The following is a 23,419-nucleotide window of genomic DNA, read 5'->3' on the forward strand; positions in this document are numbered from 1 at the left end:
TCAACGGGAGATGATTAGATACTTATTGTCTGGCACTTGTGTGGCACAAATGCTATTTGCCGCTTCTCAGAAGTTGTAGGCAGCCGATTACTTCTGGGATTCATCACCTTGGGCTTAAGATCCCAGGACTTTCCAAATGGAACTCACCAGCTCTCTGTTGAGGCCTTATATTGGGCCCGCCACACAGCACTGCCCCCCAGTAATCAAGATCTACAGCGCGGTCCTGGACAACGTAGACCACTTTCCATACCTCGGAAGCCTAATATCAGCAGGGGCAGATATCGACAATGAGGTTCAACATCAACTCCAGTGCACCAGCGCAGCCTTCGGCCCCCTGAGGACAAGAGTCAGGCCCTCAAAGATCAGGCCCTCAAATCTGCCTCCAAGCTCATGGTCTACAGGACTGTAGTGATACCTGCCCTCCTGTATGGCTCAGAGATGTGGACCATATACAGTAGACACCTCAAATCACTGGAGAAATACCACCAACGATGTCTCCGCAAGATCCAGCAAATCCCCTGGGAGGACAGACACACCAACGTCAGCGTCCTCGATCAGGCCAAAATCCCCAGCATCGAAACACGGACCACACTCGACCAGCTCCGTTCGGCGGGCCACATTGTTTGCATGCCTGACACACGATTCCTAAAGCAAGCGCTCTACTTGGAACTCCTACATGGCAAATGAGCCCCAGGGGGGCAGAATAAATGATTCAAGGACACCCTCAAAATCTCCTTGATAAAATGTAACATCCCCACCGACACCGAGGAGTCCCTGGCCAAAGACTGCTCGAAGTGGAGGAAGAGCATCCGGGAGGGCGCTGAGCACCTTGAGTCTCGTCGACGAGAGCTTGCAGGAAACAAGTGCAAGCACTGGAAGGAGTGTGCGGCAAACCAGTCACACCCACCCTTTCCTTCAATGACTGTCTGTCCCACCTGTGACAGGAACTGTAATTCCCTCGCCTAAGAAGTCACTTTTAGAGTGGAAGCAAGTCTTCCTCGGTTTTGAGCGACTGCCTATGATGATGACATTGAGCGTATGGGGTGGAATTCCCAGGTTATAGAAACATAGAAACATAGAAAATAGGTGCAGGAGTGGGCCATTCGGCCCTTCGAGCCTGCACCGCCATTCAATGAGTTCATGGCTGAAGATGTAACTTCAGTACCCCATTCCTGCTTTCTCGCCATATACCTTGATCCCCCTAGTAGTAAGTACAACATCTAACTCCTTTTTGAATATATTTAGTGAATTGGCCTCAACAATATTCTGTGGTAGAGAATTCCACAGGTTCACCACTCACTGGGTGAAGAAGTTTCCCCTCATCTCGGTCCTAAATGGCTTACCCCTTATCCTTAGACTGTGACCCCTGGTTCTGGACTTCCCCAACATTGGGAACATTCTTCCTGCATCTAACCTGTCTAAACCCGTCAGAATTTTAAACGTTTCTATGAGATCCCCTCTCATTCTTCTGAACTCCAGTGAATACAAGCCCAGTTGATCCAATCTTTCTTGATATCTCAGTCCCGCCATCCCGGGAATCAGTCTGGTGAACCTTTGCTGCACTCCCTCAATAGCAAGAATGTATTTCCTCAAGTTAGGAGACCAAAACTGTACACAATACTCCAGGTGTGGCCTCACCAAGGCCCTGTACAACTGTAGTAACACCTCCCTGTCCCTGTACTCAAATCCCCTCGCTACGAAGGCCAATATGCCATTTGCTTTCTTAACCGCCTGCTGTACCTGCATGCCAACCTTTAATGACTGATGTACCATGACACCCAGGTCTCGTTGCACCTCCCCTTTTCCTAATCTGTCATCATTCAGATAATAGTCTGTCTCTCTGTTTTTACCACCAAAGTGGATAACCTCACATTTATCCACATTATCTGCCATGCATTTGCCCACTCACCTAACCTATCCAATCATTCTGCAGCTTCATAGCATCCTCCTCGCAGCTCACACTGCCACCCAACTTAGTGTCATCTGCAAATTTGGAGATACTACATTTAATCTCCTCGTCTAAATCATTAATGTACAATGTAAACAGCAGGGCCCCAGCACAGAACCTTGCGGTAACCCACTAGTCACTACCTGCCATTCTGAAAAGTACCCATTTACTCCTACTCTTTGCTTCCTGTCTGCCAACCAGTTCTCAATCCACGTCAGCACACTACCCCCAATCCCATGTGCTTTAACTTTGCACATTAATCTCTTGTGTGGGACCTTGTCGAAAGCCTTCTGAAAGTCCAAATACACCACATCAACTGGTTTTCCCTTGTCCACTCTGCTGGAAACATCCTCAAAAAATTCCAGAAGATTTGTCAAGCATGATTTCCCTTTCACAAATCCATGCTGACTTGGACCTATCATGTCACCTCTTTCCAAATGCGTCTCTATGGTATGCTACATCCATACCATAGAGACGCATTTAATTAATTTCGCCTGACATAGTGTCATTGCTTGACGTAACGCTGCGGGATCAAATCCTTAACCACGTGACGTTGTGAAATAACGACACATTGGGGTGCACATTGCATATCATTGTCATATCTTTTTGCCACTTGATTAATAACGTGATATTGGCCCCTGTACTTACTGTTAATAGCACCTGTCCTGGGCCTCCCCAGTACCCGCATGCGTCACAAGTGACGCTCCAGTGTCCTATAGTGCAGGCTTGCCCGGAAGGACAGGTAAAATTGTCTTGCGTACGATCAGTGTTAGCTAACTGCCACCCTATACGGCCATCCCATTCTGTGTTTGAGGATGGAAGTAGCACAGTCACAGATAACGAGACACAGAGACTTGCCAGCACGAGTTGGTAAGTCCGCCATTTTGGGCAGAATTCCTGTGGGAGGAAACATAAGTATATTAATTCAGTCCCGTTTAGTCAATTTACCCTTGTCAACACAGAGAGGAATATCTTGACCAGTCAGGAGCACCCAATAAGTGTTTCCTTCTCCTTTCGCTAAGATTTACCCTGCTTGTAAGGGTTTCTGAGGGTACTGCACCCACACTTTTCCTCCTTCACAAACTGTGTCCTGAGTCTGATTTTCTTTTTCAATAGTAGGGACACTAACTTTGCCTAACATGTGGCTTATGGGAGATCCCCCGCGCAATGGTCGGTGATTCAGATTGCGCACTGCTTGTGGTGAGACCTTTAACCACCCTTGCAATGTGTTAGTGGCAGTTAATATTTTAATCTGTTGCTTAAGTAGTCCATTCATGCATTCTATTAACTGTGCAGCTTGTGGATAGTAAGGTATGTGAAACATCCAATAGATCCCGTTGTCTACAGCCCACTGTTGCACTGTTTGACCTGTGAAGTGCGACCCATTATCGGACTGTACTTCTGCTGGCTCACCGTAGTATGTGATTGAATTCTCCAGTCCTTTAATCGTACTTTGTTGATTCGCTTTAGTCACTGGATAAGCTATCAAAAGTCCAGAATAGATATCAACAGCAGTGAGCAAATATTGGAACCGTTGTTGCAATGGTAAAGGTCCTATATAATCAACTTGTCATATTTGTGCTGGTTGAGTCCCTCTCTTAGGGCCCAACTTTCGGGCCACTCCTAAAACGGCGCAGCCCGGACCTGGATGCCGTTTTTAGCGCCACAAAGTGCGCCTAAAAAAAACTCACCTATTCTCTGGCTCCCTGCAGGTCCTCTGGAGCTGGGTGCGGCGCAGCACGAGCTGTGGGGGTGGAGCCAGGTCTCTGCGCTGAAAACAGTGCCGGGACCTCTGCACATGCGCGCTACAGTGGGCGCACATGTGCAGCAGCTCCAGGCGCCCAAAACTGTGTGGGAGCGGCCCGAAGCACGCAGCCCCTAGCACTGGCCGAATGGCCTCACTGCGGCTGCGTAGATAAGGCTCGCCTCCCACCCGACCCGACCCGACTCAACCTCCGCACCCCCCGCCCCCGCCGGCAACCCGACCTCCACTTCCCCCCGCCGTTCCGACCTCCGCTCCCCCCCTCGACTCGACCACCATGCCCCCCCCCCACCTCCACAACTCCCCCCCCCCGCCCCGGATATCCTCGACTCTTCCCCCCCCTCCCCTAACCTCCGCGACTCTCCCCCCCACCCCCCCCACCCCACCTCACCCCCGGACCTCTCCCCCACCCCGAGCCTCCGCGACTTTCCCCCCCCGGACCTCCGCGACTCTCTCCCCCTCCCCCCGGACCTCCGCGACCCCCGACCCCCGATCCCCGAGACCCGACGCCACCTACCTGTAAATCCAGCCCGAAGTCTTGGTCCTGACCATTCAGCCTCCTTCTTTCCTTCCCCTCCCCTCCTCTCTCCTCTCCCTCCTCTCTCCCCTCTTCTCTCCCTCCCTCCTTCCCTCCTCTCTCCTTCCCTCCTTCCTCCTTCCCTCCCTCCCTCCTCTCTCCTTCCCTCCCTCCTCTCTCCTTCCCTTCCTCCTTTCTCCTGCCCTCCCTCCCTCCTCTCCTCCTCCCCCACTCCTCCTCCTCCTCCTCCCCCCCACCCCCTCCTCCCCCCTCCTCCTCCTCCTCCCCCCCACCCCCTCCTCCCCCCCTCCTCCTCCTCCTCCCCCCCACCCCCTCCCCCCTCCTCCTCCCCCCTTCTCCCCCATCCTCCCCTTCCCCCCACCCCCCTTCTCCCCCTCCCTCTCCCACCCTCCCTTCTCCCCCTCCCCTCGCTGACAGACAGAGAGTGAGAGACACACAGACAGCGAGATAGAGAGATAGAGACACTGACAGAGACACACTGGGGGGAGGGGCCATCCCAGTATGCTGTTGGAGGACTCCCGGTGCTGCAGTCGGTAAGTAGAAAATGTTTTATTTATTGATTTTTTTTTAAAATTATTTTTTATTAATTTTTTTGATTGATTTATTGGTTGATTTATTGATGTATTTATCATTTATTATTGATGATGGCTCTTTATTTGTAAAACTGAAGTGTTTAATGTTTGTAAACTTCCCTTTAAACCCCCGCCCCCCCCTCATTCCCTGTGCCTAATTTGTAACCTACGCCTGATTTTCTAAAGTGCAGACAAGGTTTTTTTCGAACGTACAAAAATCTTCACTTACTACATTCTAAGTTAGTTTGGAGTAAGTTTTCACTGCCTAAACTTTGAAAACAGGCGTAAGTGGCTAGACACGCCCCTTTTGGAAAAAAAATTCTGTTCCAAAGTGAAACTGTTCTAACTGACTAGAACTGGAGCAAACTAAATGCCGAGAATTCAAATTTCTAAGATACTCCATTCGAAACCAGTTGCTCCAAAAAAACAGGAGCAACTCAGGCCGAAACTTGGCCCCTTAATATGGGCACCGGGTTGTCGTTGTAGGGGAAAATGCTTCACCTTTTGACAAATTTCACAGGTGTTTATGATCTGTTTAACACCGTCAGAATCAGGGGAAGTCATAACGGGGAACAAAGAAATGGCAGACCAATTGAACAAGTACTTTGGTTCGGTATTCACTAAGGAGGACACCAACAATCTTCCGGATATAAAAGGGGTCAGAGGGTCTAGTAAGGAGGAGGAACTGAGGGAAATCTTTATTAATCGGGAAATTGTGTTGGGGAAATTGATGGGATTGAAGGCCGATAAATCCCCAGGGCCTGATGGACTGCATCCCAGAATACTTAAGGAGGTGGCCTTGGAAATAGCGGATGCATTGACAGTCATTTTCCAACATTCCATTGACTCTGGATCAGTTCCTATTGAGTGGAGGGTAGCCAATGTAATCCCACTTTTTAAAAAAGGAGGGAGAGAGAAAACAGGGAATTATAGACCGGTCAGCCTGACCTCAGTAGTGGGTAAAGTGATGGAATCAATTATTAAGGATGTCATAGCAGTGTATTTGGAAAATGGTGACATGATAGGGCCAAGTCAGCATGGATTTGTGAAAGGGAAACCATGCTTGACAAACCTTCTGGAATTTTTTGAGGATGTTTCCAGTAAAGTGGACAAGGGAGAACCAGTTGATGTGGTATATTTGGACTTTCAGAAGGCTTTCGACAAGGTCCCACACAAGAGATTAATGTGCAAAGTTAAAGCACATGGGATTGGGGGTAGTGTGCTGACGTGGATTGAGAACTGGTTGTCAGACAGGAACCAAAGAGTAGGAGTAAATGGGTACTTTTCAGAATGGCAGGCAGTGACTAGTGGGGTACCGCAAGGTTCTGTGCTGGGGCCCCAGCTGTTTACATTGTACATTAATGATTTAGACGAGAGGATTAAATGTAGTATCTCCAAATTTGCGGATGACACTAAGTTGGGTGGCAGTGTGAGCTGCGAGGAGGATGCTATGAGGCTGCAGAGTGACTTGGATAGGTTAGATGAGTGGGCAAATGCATGGCAGATGAAGTATAATGTGGATAAATGTGAGGTTATCCACTTTGGTGATAAAAACAGAGAGACAGACTATTATCTGAATGGTGACAGATTAGGAAAAGGGGAGGTGCAACGAGACCTGGGTGTCATGGTACATCAGTCATGAAGGTAGGCATGCAGGTACAGCAGGCGGTTAAGAAAGCAAATGGCATGTTGGCCTTCATAGCGACGGGATTTGAGTACAGGGGCAGGGAGGTGTTGCTACAGTTGTACAGGGCCTTGGTGAGGCCACACCTGGAGTATTGTGTACAGTTTTGGTCTCCTAACTTGAGAAAGGACATTCTTGCTATTGAGGGAGTGCAGCGAAGATTCACCAGACTGATTCCCGGGATGGTGGGACTGACCTATCAAGAAAGACTGGATCAACTGGGCTTGTATTCACTGGAGTTCAGAAGAATGAGAGGGGCCCTCATAGAAACGTTTAAAATTCTGACGGGTTTAGACAGGTTAGATGCAGGAAGAATGTTCCCAATGTTGGGGAAGTCCAGAACCAGGGGTCACAGTCTAAGGATAAGGGGTAAGCCATTTAGGACCGAGATGAGGAGAAACTTCTTCACCAAGAGAGTGGTGAACCTGTGGAATTCTCTACCACAGAAAGTAGTTGAGGCCAATTCACTAAATATATTCAAAAGGGAGTTAGATGAAGTCCTTACTACTCGGGAGATCAAGGGGTATGGCAAGAAAGCAGGAAGGGGGTACTGAAGTTGCATGTTCAGCCATGAACTCATTGAATGGCGGTGCAGGCTAGAAGGCCTACACCTGCACCTATTTTCTATGTTTCTATGTTTCTATGTCTGTAGTGAAATGTAACCCCCTATTTCGTGCCCATTGTATCGTACCCTGAATGCCCAAATGTCCAGATTTGTGGTGTGCCCACTTACCTATGCCATATTCTTCCTCTTCCGCCTCTTTGACAGCCCGTACCCGGGCTATATTATCAACGGTGTTATTATATTCAGAGGTCTTTGAAGTGTTTTCATGTGAGCGTCCACAAGATACACAGTTATTTTCATCTTCTGGGCTTTGGACCATATTTGTTTCCATAGGTGCTTTCCCCACAAGTCTTTCCCAGTTATTTGCCAGTTATGTTCATGCCAGTTTTGCATTCAGCTCGCCATGCCATTGGCTACTGTCCATGAGTCAGTATATATGTGTACTTGTTGCTGTTCCTCTTCTAACGCAAGGACTACAGCTACTAGTTCTGCTAGCTGGCTGGAGCCTCCCACGCCCTCATCATGCTCAATTGTCTGGGTTTTTGGATTGAAGACAGCGGCTCACCATCGCCGAAGGCCGTTTCGCCAGACCGCTGAGCCATCGGTGAACCAGGCATGGCTACGTTCTTCAGGTGTTAACTGTTCAAAAGACACGGCCCAGGAGATCGGTGATTCTTTGGTTATCTGACAGACGACTGCGTAAGTTCACTCTCAGCTATTTGTGGATATTCAGCCACATGCTCATGTAGTCGGGTGATTCCTTCTTTTCCTTTACTTGCTCTGTCTGCGATATACCATTTCCAGCGCACTATGGAGCTTTGCTGCGCTCGCCCGACCTTGAGTGTCTCATTTTCTGAGAGAACCCAGGATAATATGGGTAGGTCTGGTCTTAAACTGACTTTATCGTCCCCTGTCTGTCCTTCTGTTTCTGTTAGGGTCCAATAACATGCTAGTAATTGTTTCTCGAGTGGAGTGTAACGAGTAGCAGCATGTGTCAATTTTCTAGACCAGAACCCTAACGGTATACAAGTGCTATGTTGAACCTGCCACAAACTCCATACTGCAGTATCATTGGTAACAGATACCTGTAGCTCAAAAGGCTGTCCAGGCACTCGCGAGGTTAGGGGTAAAGCTTGAGCTACGGCTTCTTTGGCTGCATCAAAAGCCACCTGTTGCTCCAACTATTTGCATGCCCTGACATGGCAATATGTTCTAACTCGGCCCTTAATAGTTGCCGGGTTACTTTTTCAAACATGCATTATGTGTGATGACCTAATTCTTGTTGTCGCCCGGTGACACTCCCTATCTCTTGAGTAGTTGTATCTTTGTGTTCCCATCGCATTACGTCTGACAGCTAACTAGAAAACATCCGTTCTGTGAGAACTCTATCCCATGCATTTCGCAATCTAATTGCATCTAACATTCTTCCTGCATCTAACCTGTCTAAACCTGTCAGAATTTTAAATGTTTCTATGAGATCCCCTCTCATGCTTCTGAACTCCAGTGAATACATGCAAAACACCCAGATGTATTTGGGGGCTGAGGGGGGGAGGGGCAGCAGCAAGTTTGTCCACACCTGCCCTATGAAAGTTTAGGCAGTGAAAACTTACTCCAAACTAACTTAGAATTGAGTAAGTGTAGATTTTTGTACGCTCAGAAAAACCTTGCCTACACTTAGAAAATCGGACGTAAGTAAGAGAGCTGGGGGGGAAGGGAAGTTTACAAACATGAAACACATCACTTTTACAAATAAAGAACCATCATCAATAATAAATGATAAATAAATCAATAAATCACCAATAAACCAATCAAAAAAAATTTAAAAATTGGGAGGGAGAGAGGAGGGAGGGAGAGGGGAGAGGGAGGAGAGGGGGGAGGCTGAACGGGCCTGACCAACGAGAAGAAGCCAGGCGGGCGGGAGGCGGTCCCCGCCAAAGACGTGAAGAGGGAGTGGAACGGAGCTGAAGGGGGGCGGGGGAGGGCAGGGGGAGCCGGAGTGGAACGGGAGCGGCGGGGAGAGCAGTCGGCAGTGGAGTGGGAGCTGGGGGCGGGGGGGGCAGCGTTAGGCAGTGGAGCGGGAGCTGGGGGTGGTGAGGGAGCGGGAGAGAGTCAGAGGGAGTGTGAGCTGAACAGGGGGGGAGTCACAGCCAGAGCAGGAGCTGGAGGAGGGAGGTGCAGTCCAATCTTCTCCGCCCCAGTGAGCCGATTCGTCCAGGGCTAAGGGCAGCGTGCTTCGGGCCCCTCCCACACAGCCTCAGGCGTCTGGAGCTACTGCACATGCGCGCACACTGTAGCGCGCATGTGCAGAGGTACCGGCACTGTTTTCAGTGCTGGGACCTGGCTCCTCCCCCGACCCCTTGTGCTGCACCGCGCCGAGGGCCTGGATCGACCTGAGGGAGTGGAGAATACCGAGGTAAGTTTTCGGCGCGGTTTTGAGAGCAGAAATCAGGCTTGGCTTGTGGGGCTGCGCCGTTCTAGGCGCGGCCCGAAACTTGACCCCAATATGTCCTAGAGGCAACAAGGGGGTATGCCATTTTAGATTTAGCAATGAGTAATGAGCCAGATTTAGTTAACAGCCTAACAATGCATGAACATTTTTCGAGTAGCGATCATAACATGATCAAGTTCAACGTAGTGTTTGAAAGGGAGAAATGTGAAACATAGTGTTTGAAAGGGAGAATAAGTGCTACAAAATTTATATTAGGAAAAAGAGGGTGTAGAATTTACCAATATTTCGCAAAGATTCCTGGTACCTTTCCCCTGCTGAGAAGAATTCCTTTCTGGACTTTTAAAATGGAAGGAAAAATTTCGGGACACAAATGAGTTTAAAGGGGCAGACGAGGCCTGCAGGGGATAAAAGGGGAAGCATTCATGGAGACACCCCACCCGCCCCCCTCCGCCCAATGTTTGGATTCATAGGAAAGGGAATTTAATTTGGAACTATCTCCCAGAAAGTTTGAAATGCTAAAGTGCACATGGAAGAAACTACAAACTTTAATCGAATTTGGGATTTTTAAAAGGTGAATGTTGGGTCTGCAAGAAAAGGGGTGGGGTCAGTCTCTAAAGGGCCAGTTTGGACATTGGAGTGAATCAAATTGTCTGGGAACTGTTTACCCTCGAAACCTGTCCCTTGAAGACATTTACATTTTCACAATCGACCACGGAAGAAACATTATCCACCCCACCCAGAGGACCTAAATGTCACATACATATTTCAACACCTTTTCAACAGGCATAGAAATATCTGGCTCAGGCCAGACTATCACAATGGACAAGAGCTCATCAACTCAGAAAAGCCTATCAACGCCAGATTAAAACCACTTAATCAAGTTTCAGTTAGCTGGGCTGCAAAATTGAAACAAAGAGCTGGGCCAGATTTGGTGGGAGGTAAGGAAGCCTTTTTGGGGTATATCTATTCCCAGTTTTACAAGGAAAAGAAAACACAAGCAGCTGCAGGTGGGGAAGAAATGGAGTAGTGAAAAAAACTGCAAGAAATCATCAAGGACCGACCGAGCACGCCAACAGCAAAGGCCCATGAAATGGAAGGTTGTCAGCAACCAAATTGACAACCTGGGCCACCACAACCAGTGAAACGACCAACCGAAACCAACTCAGCAAAAACTGAAGAATCGACATTTATTTCCACTCTACAATCTACTTCTGAACAACCAACGGGTGAGAAAATACCTAAAAGGACTATCTAAAACTATTCCTAACCAAAGAAAGTGGGTACTTACCCCATACATCCAAAACGCAACTTACCACATCAATGGACTCACCCCAACTGAAGACTACCTAGTCCGAAGTTCCTCCTCCGTCCGGGGTACGGCTTGCCTAGAAGGCCAAGTGCAGCGAACCCCGAAACCGCGATTCACCGACAACTGTGTAAAGGGATTGGTGAGCATAGCCCCTGAACCCCCAGAGCAATAACTTAGTTAGTTAGGGGAATTGGGAGAGGGAGGCTGGGATAATTTGTGTAAATGTATCTGCATTCTCCTCTTTACCCCATTGAGAGTTTAAGCTGTATTATTTTCCCCACAGGCTGTATGTTGACAATTTATTCAATGTGTTGTACCCCTCAGTGTGTATTGGTATTACTATTCTGTGTGTGTTATTAAAGGTGTGCCTTTTACTTCCTTTTAAACACAATGAAACCATACCTGCTTCCTACCTTGAAACCGATTGTCTGTCCAAGTCTGTCACAGTCCCTTCATAATTCCAGAGTCTAGAACTAAGGGTGTGGAGCAATTCGAAACTGCTCATATAAGGTCAGAAGGGAAAGCTGACCGTCCCGAAAACCACCCCTTACAAGGGTGCAATGTTGGCTTCTTTAAAATTGATGATGGTGATATTGTTAATGATAAGGAAATGGTGCACATGTTGAGTAATTACTTTGTATCAGTATTTACAGTAGAGGAAGAGGATAGCATGCTAGAAATTGCAAGGAAACTAATAGCGAATCAGGGACAGGGACTCAACAAAAATAATTTCAGCAAAATAACAGTAATAAAGAAAAGAAAGACATTAAAGAGCGACAAATGCCCAGGACCAGTTGGTTTCCATCCCAGGGTTTTAAAGGAAGTAGGTGAGCACATTACAGATGGCCTAACTATAATTATCCATAGTTCTCTCAATTCAGGAACCGTTCCTTTAGATTGGAAAATTCCACATTTCACTCTGCTATTTAAGAATGGTGAGAGAGGGAAAAGAGGGAATTGTAGACCAGCTAACCTAAGATCTGTTGTCGGGAAATTACTATAATTAAGAATAGGATGACTAAACACCTTGAAAATTTCCAGCTAATCAGGGAGAGCCAACATGGATTTGTAAAAGGTAGGTCATGTCTGACTAACCTGATTGAATTTTTTGAAGAGGTGACTAAAGTAGTGGACAGGGGAATGTCTATGGTGTTATTTTTATGGAGTTCCAGAACTCATTTGATAAAATCCCTCATAAGAGATTGTTAACTGAGGTTGAAGTCCATGGAATTGAAGGCAAATTATTGACCTGGTTAGGAAATTGGCTGAGTGGCAGGAGACAGACAGTATGGATATTGGGCAGGTATTCTAATTGGCAGGATGTGACAAGTGGTGTCCCTCAGGGATCTATGTTCGGGTCTCAACTATTGACTTAGATGATGGGATAGAAAGCCAGATATTCAAATTTGCCGATGACACAAAGATAGGTGACATTGCAGGCAGTGTAGATGAAAGCATAAAATTACAAAGAGAGACTGATAGATTAAGTGAATAGGCAAAACTGTAGCAAATGGATTTCAATGTAGGCAAATGTGAGGTTATGCACTTTAGACATAACAAGAATAGAACAGGGTATAGTTGGACCTCTCTAGTCCGGCACCCTTGGGACCTGACCGGTGCCAGACCAGGGAATTTTCCGAACTATGGGAGGTCCACTGGTGGCAACACTGCTGACAATGACCTGGACGTATTCTGCGCATGCACTGCGCAGCAGTTAGTCAGCGAAAATCACTTCATTTTTTTAAATCCTCGGGCCTAGTTTCGACGCCTCAGTCAGCCAGCTGCCCTTCCCTTCTCTTTCCTTGCCCGGCCCGCTTACCTCAATGAATACCAACACCAACACCTCAAAAAGCCACACACATGCACATAAGAAAAAAGCTAGAGATCGGAGATAAAGTGGAGAATAAAGTCAAGGAGAGCTGCCAACCCTTATCCATGATCCTACTCCTGGCGCCAGTCCATGTGTAAGCCGCGAGCAGAGCCTGACTGGTGGAAGCGGCAGCCTCCTCGCACCAATACATACACAGACAACCCCCTGAGACTGGGGGAGTGGAAAATGTCGGCTCAGCCCGGCGCTGCAGCTGCAGCCTTAAGAACATGTGCGCACGCCGCCAATCAGGCAAGGAGAAGCGGCCTCGGCAGTGAGGAGTGTGTGTCAAACCACAGCTCCAGCCAAACCTTCAGCTGGCCAGGGCAAAGCTGTCAAGATTTGTCATCCAAAATGCATCACATGTACATTTAACACGTGGAGCCACAATTATTTTTTCAGTGGACGCCACCCACGCCGGGACTGATGGTGGACCAGGGATGTTTCCGGAAACAGAGTCCTGGACTGGAGGGGTACAACTTGTACTTTCTAAATGGTGAAAAGCTAGAAACAAAGGGCTCAAATTTCCCCAACCCCTTTTTCTGGCACCCTCACCCAAGGTGTGCTGCTTTTGTCCACCTCCAGGCATGCCGAAAATCTTCCTCCCGATGCTGGCCACTCCCCAGCCTTTCCTCGGTGGTGGCGTAGCGTGGCCCAGTAGATTGGGGGAGGAACCAGGTCCTGGCGCTGAAAACAGTGCCGGACCTCTGCACATGCGCGCAAGAGTCTGTGCGTATGTGCAGTAGCACCTGGCAGGCCGAATCTGTGACTATGCGTTGCAGGCTGTGTGGGAGGGGTCCGAAGCACACCGCCGCTAGCCCTGGCTGAATGGGCTCCCTCATCGGTGGCCCACTGTGTTCCCTTAGGTAGGACTTCTATTTTTTATTCATTATTTACTGATTGATTGATTGCTTATTATTTTGGTATTGGTGCTTTAGGTGCAGAGTTCCTTCTATTTTTTATTTGTTAATTAATTGCTTATTACTTTTTGTGCTTGATGCAAATGTATTGCTTTGTTTCGCGGCCCCCCCCACCCGGTTCCTTTCCCTCCCCTATCCCTGCCCTAATATCCGCCGATGTACTAATGTGTGCTGCTTTCTTCATTGCCGACAATGTTTTTCAGAGCTGGCCACATACGGTGACCTAAGTCGATTTGGAGTAAGTTTTAGCTGGCCAAAGTGGCATAAATGGCCAAAACTGGTGTAAGTGGCTGGGAACGCCCCCTTTTGAAAAAAAAAACTGAACTAAAAAAAATTGTATCTAAGTTACTCTGGAGTAAGTTTATTTAGGAAAATTCCCTTTTTCAACTTACGCTAGAAAATCCAACTTACTCCAAAAAAATTGGAACAATCATGGCCAAAATTGGGCCCATAGCTAGATACTTGGGATTCCAGTTATGTAGATCATTAAAATGTCATGAACTGCTCAGAAAATAATCAAAAAGACGAATGGAATGCTGGCCTTTATATCTGGAGGACTAAATTACGACGGATAGAAGTTATGCTACAGCTATACAAAGCCCTGGTTAGACCACACCGGGAGTACTGGGAGCAGTCCAGAGCACCACACATTAGGAAGGAAATAAGGACCTTGGAGGGAATGCAGCGTAGGTTTACCATAATGTTAGCTGGACTCCAGGGGTTAAATTATGAGAAGAGATTGCACAAAATAGGGTCGTATTCCTTGGAATTTAGAAGGTTAGGGGGTGATTTGATCATAGTTTTCAAGATATTAAGGGGAACTGATAGAGTCGGTAGAGATAAACTATTTTTGCTGATTGGGCAGTCTCGGACTAGAGACCAGACCTTTCAGGAGTGAAATTATGAAACACGTCTACACACATAAGGTGGTAGAAGTTTGTAACGCTCATCTGCAAATGGCAATTGATGTTAGATCAATTGTTAATTTCTGATCATCAAAGGTATTAGGGATATCGGCCAAGGATGGGTACATGGAGTTAAGTTGCAGAACAGCCATTATCTCATTGAATGGCAGAACAGGCTCGAAGGGCTAAATGGCCTACTTCTGTTCTTAGATTCTTATATTCTTATAAGCAGAATTTCAAGGTGGTGTCTTCAGACACTGTGAGGCATGTATCACAGAGAAAAAAATCCAAAATTCCTGTCATTCCTAACTAACAAAACTAATATCAATTTTGAGAAGGATGTAGCTTCTATGAGAATATATTTGTATTTCTCACTCTGTGTTTTCTTGTCTAGATGTTGTATTATGTAGAAAGTGTGCATGATTCAATCAAGTACTTCCACAGTCTTCTGGAAACCAATGGCAAGCTTCTAATTATAATTGTTTCAGGTAGGTGATTGTCCAGTGTTTCTGACATGCTGGCACTAAGACTGCCTGTACGCACTGAAACTCTACAGGAAAAATATAATCACATTTCTTATCTTTGATATTCATTCTGCTCCTGACGTTCAGTTCTATGCAACCTGGTACGTGTGCAAACAACAAAGATTATTGACTATAGCAGCAGCTCCTGGATCAAAGTAAAAAATTGCAAAGTGCATAATGAATTGACTCGTTAATAGAAAACTGAGGATAGCTGTCAATGCTGAGAGTTGTAAGTGAGCAGCTATGATCACTGAAGTCTCCTGGAGATATATTTATTACTTATTAAAAATATTAAGTGGTCTTGAGTCTAAAGCACATACATAACTTAAGAATTAGGAGCAGGAGTAGGCCTTTTGGCTCCTCGAGCCTGCTTCACCATTCAATGAGATCATGGCTGACCTTTTACCTCGACTGCACTTTCCTGCGCTATCCCGATATACCCTTAATATCCAAAAATCTGTCAATCTCTGTCTTGAATATATTCAAAGACTGAGCCTTTACAGCCCTCTGAAATAGAGAATTCCAAAGATTCAGCACCCACTGATTGAAGAAGTTTCTCCTCATTTCAGTCTTAAATGGCCGACCCCTTATTCTGAGACTGACCCCTGGTTCTAGACTCCTCAGCCAGAGGAAACATACATTCTGCATCTATCCCGTCAAGCTCTGTAGGAAATTTGTATGTTTCAATGAGATCACCTTTCATTCTTCTAAACTCTCATCAATATAAGCCTAGTCTACTCAATCTCTCCTCATAGGACAATACTTCCATCCCAGGAATCAGTCTGGGGAAGCTTTGTTACACTCCCTCAATGGCAAGTATATCCTCCCTTAGGTAAGGAGGCCAAAACTGTACACAATACTCCAGGTGCGATCTCACCAGGGCCTTATATAATTGCAGTACGATTTATTTACCTTCTACTCAAATCCTCTTGAATAAAGGCCAACATACCATTTGTTTTCTTAATTGCTTGCTGTACCTGCATGTTAACTTACATTCCCACCTAGCTTTGTATCATCAGCAAACTTGGATATATTACATTTTCTCCCCTCATCCAAATCATTGATATATAGATTGTGAATAGCTGGGGCCCAAGCACCGATCCTTGCAGTACCCCACTAATTAGAGCTTGCCAACCTGAAAATGACCCGTTTATTCCTACTCTCTGATTTTAAGCCCTAATTTTGATCTTGTCTGGCACCTTATCGAATACCTTCTGAAAATCGAAATACACCACATCCACTGGTCCCCCCCCTAATCTATTCTACGACTTATAACTACAAAAAACAGATTTGTCAAACATGATTTCCCTTTCATAAATCTGTGTTGACTCTGCCCATTATTATTTTCTAAGTGCCCTGTTACCACAACCTTAATAATAGATTCTTGCATTTTCCCTACTACTGATGAGAGGCTAACTGGTCTACATTTCCCCATTTTCTCTCTCCCTCCTTTCTTAAATAGTGGGCTTACATTAGCTACCTTCGAATTTGCGGGAACTATTCTAGAATCTATGGAAGTTTAGAACATGACAACCAATGCATCCACTATCTCTGTAGCCACCGCTTTAAAAACCCTAGGATGTAGGCCATCAGGTCCAGGGAATTTATTAGTTTTCAGTCCCATTAATTTCTCCAGTACTATTTTTTTACTAATAATAATTTATTTCAGTTCTTCATTGTTGCTAGACCCTTGGCACGCCACTATTTCCAGGAGGTTTTTTGTGTTTAATTCCGTGAAGACAGACGCAAAGTATCTGTTTAATTTCTCTGCTATTTCCTTATTCCCCATTATAATTTCTCCTGCCTCAGCTTGTAAGTGACCCACATTTACTTTTGCTAATATTTTCCTTTTTACATGCCTATAGAAGCTTTTACTGTCCGTCTTTATGTCTCTTGCTAGTTTAATCTCATATTCTATTTTCCCTTTCTTTATCAATTTTTTGGTCCTCCTTTGCTGAATTCTAATATCCTCCCAATCCTCAGGCTTACTGCTCTTTTTGGCAACATTATAAGCCTCTTTCTTTGATCTAATATGATATTTAACTTCTCTTGCTTGCCACAGTTGGACCACTTTTCCTGTGGTGTCCTGTGCCTTAAGAATGTATGTTTGTTGTAAATTATGTATTAATTCTTTAAATGCTAGCCATTGCTTGTCTACTATCATACCTTTTAATGTAGTTTCACAATCTACCTTAGCCAACTTAACCCTCATATCTACTTAATTTCCTTTGTTTAGATTTAAGACCTTAGTTTTGGATTTACTAAATCACTTTCAAACTTAATGTAAAATTCTTTCATATTATGCTCACTCTTCCCTAAGGCCCCCTTTACAACAAGGTTATTAATGAACCCTGTCTCATTGCACAATACTAGACCTAAAATAACTTGTTCTCTAGTTGGTTCCTCAACATACTGATGTAGAAAACCATTTTGTATACATTCCATGAATTTGTCCTCCACACTATTACTACAAATTTGGTTTGCCCAGTCTATATGTAGATTAAAGTCCCCCATGATGATTGTATTACCTTTGTTACATGCACCTCGAATTTCCTCATTTATACCGTGCCTTACATTACCACTACGATTTGGGAGCCACTCCCACCAATGTTTTCTGCCCCTTGCTGTTTCTTAGCTCCACCCAAACTGATTTTGCTTCTTGATTTTCCGAGTTAAGATCCTTTCCCTTTATTTGCAATAGAGTCAATGGAGATTTGCGAAAGGGAGTTAAATGCTTCAAAAAGGGAAATGTTAAAAGGTATGGGGAATGGAATGGAATTAGATGTGGGGAGAAACACTCGATGGGGAGAATAACTTTTTTTTCTATGCTGCATCGCTCTATGATTCTCTCATATTTGAAACTGGAGAAACTGAGAAATTGTACATTATTTTTCAACAGCAAATCTAGATTAACAATATAAAATCTATATACCAATTGACAAACTCTTTCCTAATGTCTACCAACCGTTAAAGATATACATGCAATAACTCTCTTTGGGTAGTTTAGCATACATATGTTACAGCAGGTTTATTTGTTCCCCAGAAAACAGAAATAATTTATAAATACTATCAAGACTTAAAGAAATAATTTACCGAGGACTCCTACTTAATATAACCAATTTTGTCAGCAGCTTTTCAATCATATTAATATAACTTTGAAAGTATATTTCAAATATTACTATCAACAGATGACGGTGGATGGCATTCACTCTGGGAAACATTTAGATCCTGTTTTCCTGGCAGTTGTCTTTTCCTTGATGTCCACAAAATGCTTGATGACATGCGAATGAAGTATAAGATCTATGAGCTTTCCTCTGACCTGGATATTACAGAGTGTTTCATTGAAGGAAATGAAAATGGGGAGCTTCTGTTGGATTTCCTCACAGAATCCTTGCACTTTCGGAAAACCGCTCCCACGGATCTGAAGGCTGAAGTTCTTCAATACCTACGCCAGCCTCAGTGCTCAAGAGAGGAAAATGGGAAAATTATTTTCAACAATAATTTGCAAGTAATAGTGGTTGACTATTGATTTGATTTCTGTCAATTAGTCATTATCCAGCTAACTTCACTTATCATTTTCTTAATAGCTACAAATCTTTCTCAAGATTTGTTGATGTTAAGATCTAGTAGTTATTAGATTGTGCTTGCACCAATGTTTTGACTTAATCTACTAAGTTGCTCTCTAATTTGTAATGTAATTCCTCACAATATAAATGATATAAAATTCATGGATGAAGTGCTGAACCTTTGAAAATATCTTCTTGTAACTCAATCATTTTGATGAATCCTACACTTGACCATTCATTGTTACATTTCCCTGGTGTCTATGCCACAATGTCCCGTGGAAAGCTAATTTTGTTTCATCTAAGAATTGGCAGAGGGGATTTTTGTTGCGGCAGAATGAATTTATTTGCTCCCTTTTTACTTCTGACATCTTTATACCTATTGCCAGTTGCATTCTAAGATAAAGGCTAATTTACTCGCAATATTTCTGAGGCAAGGATCAGGAACTGAAACATACATTACTAAGGACTAGTTTTCTGCACTTTTCATTAGGTTCATTGGGTTGGATTTTCGGCTTTCTCCGTTTCGGGGCGAAAACAAAAACATGTGGGAAAATTACCAGTTTCACTACATTACCGATTTAAGGCCTAACATTTGGCACTTGGGGTCTGCACCAGGGGCGCAGTGCAAAGGGAGGCATTGCACTATTATTCGGAGCTCAAAAACGTGATGCTCGCCAACTTTAGTGCGAGGTCAGGAGCGCTGCGAGAGAGGCCTTGGGAGGGGCAAAAAAAACATTCAAAAAATATTACCAAGACCCTTATCTAACAAATCGCTGCAACAAAATTAAAAAATAAAAACTTTAATTAAGTAACCGAGAATAGCGACCGGGCTTAATGACCGTGCTTAGCGACCGAGTTTTCACTATGGAGGGTCAAAATGCGACGAAAACCAGGTCACAAACCAACCGAAAATCCAGCCACTTTATGTAGGTAGAGAATATTTTTGCGGGCTACTGGAATTACTTTATAACATTTAATTCTATTTGATAAATATTGGTTTTATTGTCTGAGCATTGCCAAGTAAAGTAGCGGAGGTCACCAAACTCCAGATAGTTTCAAAACATTTTCAGGAACCAGTGGGAACTGCAAAATACATGACTCTGGCCTATCTTTGTGTATTTACTTGTCGTTTAATAGCCAGATAAGGAGTATTTTCTGTATCATTTAACCCTAAAAATCTTTTCATACATACTACTATGACTACATGATAAACATTTTAGAAGAGTCACAGAAACTTATAACTATATATTGGTTTTATTGTCTCAACATGCCCATGTAAAATAGGCCGAAGCCACCATCCTTCCGAAGTTTTGAAGCATTTTTAAAAGCAGATAATAAAAGGACAATGTTCTTTGTGTTTTGTGATGGACACAAATGTCCACATAGAGCTTGTTTACTGGCAACTGATTTTCGACAGTAATTTGCTTTAAACAATTTTCTTTGTAGAATGTCAGGATTATCACAACTTTTACAAAGCATACACCTACAACCAGTACCATAAAATAGCCCTGAAATATTTAATTTGAAAACACTGATCATGTGATCCATGAGACAAAATTCTTTGGTGTAAGTCCAGTACCCAGTATATCTCGAAAAGTGCATTGAACTATTGATCTATGTGGCAAATACCAGCTTTTTGGCAAAGCGTGACAATACCTGTAGTAGAAGTTTATTAATATGTGATTGTAACTGTACATGTTTCAGTAATAACACATCCTGTGATGTTACCAAGAGCTTAATAACAAGAGCTAAATCTCAAATATGGTCAATAATCACAATGTTTTATGATTGTCAATAAAAGTGCAAGGAATAAGTATTTATAATTGTAATTCTTTTGAGGTACAGATCACAATTTGTTCCATAGTGACATATTCTTCAAATCAAATTTGTATTAATTGATTTTAAAACACACTTACTTACATTTATATAGTGTGTCTTTTAATGTAGAGAAATGTCTCCAGGCACTTCACAGAGAAAGAAAAGGAATGGATGGATGCAGGATCTTTGTGGGTTTGTTTGGAGAGGTTTCAAAAGACTGTCTCCTTGTGTTCATTCCATCTCAAATACCCCTATTACTGTTATCTTTTGCATTGGTACCTCACTGATTTGCAAAATACTTTATTCATCCTGTAACTTGTATGTACACCATTGCCAAGTAGCACATTATACCACTGTTCTATACGAGGTTTATTTGTGCTGTTCTAGTACTGGAAACAATTATTTTCCTAAAAATACTGAAAAAATAATAACTCTCTCTTCCTTATAGAGCTGGCTGAAGGTATATCAGCAAAATACAAAAGAGTACCTGATAGGAAATTGCATCTAATTCAATATTACTTCCTTTTTATACCAATGTATTTAGTGATGATTTAATAATCAAGTCAAGTATAACAGTTAACTTGATATAATTGGGGAAACTTTCCTTTGTAAATACATTAAGTTTCTGTTTTTGCCTCATTCTTCTCTTGTCATCTGCTCTTTAGTTAAACTTTCATTTTACTGGCTCACACAAACACCATCACCAAATATATTGGGCCTGTTCTTGCTGGGAATAAAATGATGTGTTAACAACGCATACTGTTATTAATGGGCAAATTGGCCAACAAATTCAGGGATTAAGAGGTACGGTATGAGTTGCGAATCTCCACAACTTGCTGGTTATTTACACTGTCCCACCATTTTCTTTGCACAATGTGCAACGCAGATTTGCTACACGACCTGCTATTTTTGACATCGCCGTTCCCAGCAATGCCCTTTCCTAAACACGCACAGGTGAATGTGCGTTCGGCTGCACAGGGGACCCCCAATCAACACTACTTAAAGGGATACATCCAACTTGCAGGCAAGTTGATTTCTTTCCCTTGTACTGGCTCTTGCAGATTTTATATCAATTCTGGCTTGCTAGAAGTCATATTGGGGGAGAAATTCGGTATGGTAGCGCACCCAGTTAGTGCCTGGCGAGGGCGCTGGTGGGTCGAATCCAGCGTCGCACGGCAAATTCGCTGGCCCCATAGCGCCGGCGATAATAGTTAGCGCCTTGGCACCTTCCACTATATAGATCATAACGTCATCGATCATCAATGCTTGCTGGATGGCCGATCTGCAAACTTCAGTAGCCTCCCCACCTTACTGCCTCGTGTGGACAGCGCCAGGGAGTAGAGGCGTGAACCAGACGGCTGGCAGGGCGCTACTTAAAGAGTGTATGACCTCGCCCTCTGGGGAGCTGGCATCTGCACTACTCTTTCCCCCTCACCTGAGTGTAGTCCACTCGTGCCCGGTGACCCACCATGTGCCTCTATACTACTCTCCCAAGTTCACGCAGTGACATTTTCTGAACTGTTGCCAGGGAGGTTCAGATCAAGTGACGGTGCCTCTTCTCCATCATTCTCCTCCTCTACTTCTTGCTGCACAGGCTGGGCAGCTGGCGGTTATTGGGTATCTGAAAGGAGAAAGGCACAAGGGTCAGGTTGTGGTGAGGGGAGGGGCAAAACACAGATGTACATGTTTACACCACTAGCAGCTTGTAAGTGTGAAGCAATTGTGGGATGAGAGAAAGTGAGATGTGGGAAGAATGATTAAATATGAGCAAATCGTTATCATCAATGCTTTCAACCTCACCAAGCGCCATGGCCTCAGTGATGACCATCCAATGATCTCCAGCACAGTCTGCTCCAGCACAAAGAGGTTGTGCAGCCATGCTTACCATCCTGCCCCCACTGCCCTGCCCCCACCCCCGCCCCTCCACCCACGCCTGATTGTTCCTGTTTGCACCGGTTGTGAGACCCCATGGCCTGCAAGAGAAAGTGAAGTGTGTCGATGTGTGTGGCGCAATGTGTTTAGATGATGTGCCTGTCATGGTTGAATTGTTGGCATTGTGTGCATGGTTGGCAGATAGGAAGCAGAGAGTTGGGATAAACAGGCCCTTTTCAGAATGGTAGACAGTGACCAGTGGGGTGCTGCAGGGCTCAGTGCTGGGACCCCAGCTATTTACAATATACATCAATGATTTAGATGAAGGAATTGAGTGTAATATCGCCAAGTTTGCAGATGACACTAAGCTGGGTGGCAGTGTGAGCTGTGAAGAGGATGCTAAGAGGCTGCAGGGTGACTTGGACAGGTTAGGTGAGTGGGCAAACGCATGGCAGATGCAGTATAATATGGATAAATGTGAAGTTATCCACTTTGGTTGCAAAAACACGAAGGCAGAATATTATCTGAATGGCGGCAGATTAGGAAAAGGGAAGGTGCAACGAGACGTGGGTGTCATGGTACATCAGTCATTGAAAGTTGGCATGCAGGTACAGCAGGCGGTGAAGAAGGCAAATGGTATGTTGGCCTTCATAGTTAGGGGATTTGAGTATAGGAGCAGGCAGGTCTTACAGCAGTTGTACAGGGCCTTGGTGAGGCCTCACGTGGAATATTGTGTTCAGTTTTGGTCTCCTAATCTGAGGAAGGATGTTCTTGCTATTGAGGGAGTGCAGCGAAGGTTCACCAGGCTGATTCCCGGGATGGCAGGACTGACATATGAGGAGAGACTGGATCGACTGGGCCTGTATTCACTGGAGTTTAGAAGGATGAGAGGGGATCTCATAGAAACATATAAATTCTGACGGGACAGGACAGGTTAGATGCAGGAAGAAAGTTCCAGATGTTGGGGAAGTCAGACCAGGGGACACAGTCTAAGGATAAGGGGTAAGCCATTTAAGACTGACATGAGCAGAAACTTCTTCACTCAGAGAGTGGTTAACCTGTGGAATTCTCTACCACAGAGAATTGTTGATGCCAATTCGTTAGATATATTCAAGAGGGA

General features: G+C 44.6%; 1 protein-coding gene across 1 annotated transcript in view; it reads left to right on the forward strand.

The window, feature by feature from the left end:
- Positions 1–18,572, forward strand: part of LOC139253841 (histamine N-methyltransferase-like) — a 67,794-nt gene extending 49,222 nt beyond the window's left edge. The window contains exons 5-6 of the mRNA XM_070873598.1: positions 14,914–15,007; positions 18,232–18,572. Coding sequence (XP_070729699.1) covers positions 14,914–15,007; positions 18,232–18,572 — 435 coding nt within the window. The remainder of the gene's footprint in view (positions 1–14,913; positions 15,008–18,231) is intronic.
- The last annotated feature ends 4,847 nt before the right edge of the window (positions 18,573–23,419 follow it).

Source organism: Pristiophorus japonicus, chromosome 3 (genome assembly GCF_044704955.1).
Source record: "Pristiophorus japonicus isolate sPriJap1 chromosome 3, sPriJap1.hap1, whole genome shotgun sequence".
Taxonomy (NCBI): domain Eukaryota; kingdom Metazoa; phylum Chordata; class Chondrichthyes; family Pristiophoridae; genus Pristiophorus; species Pristiophorus japonicus.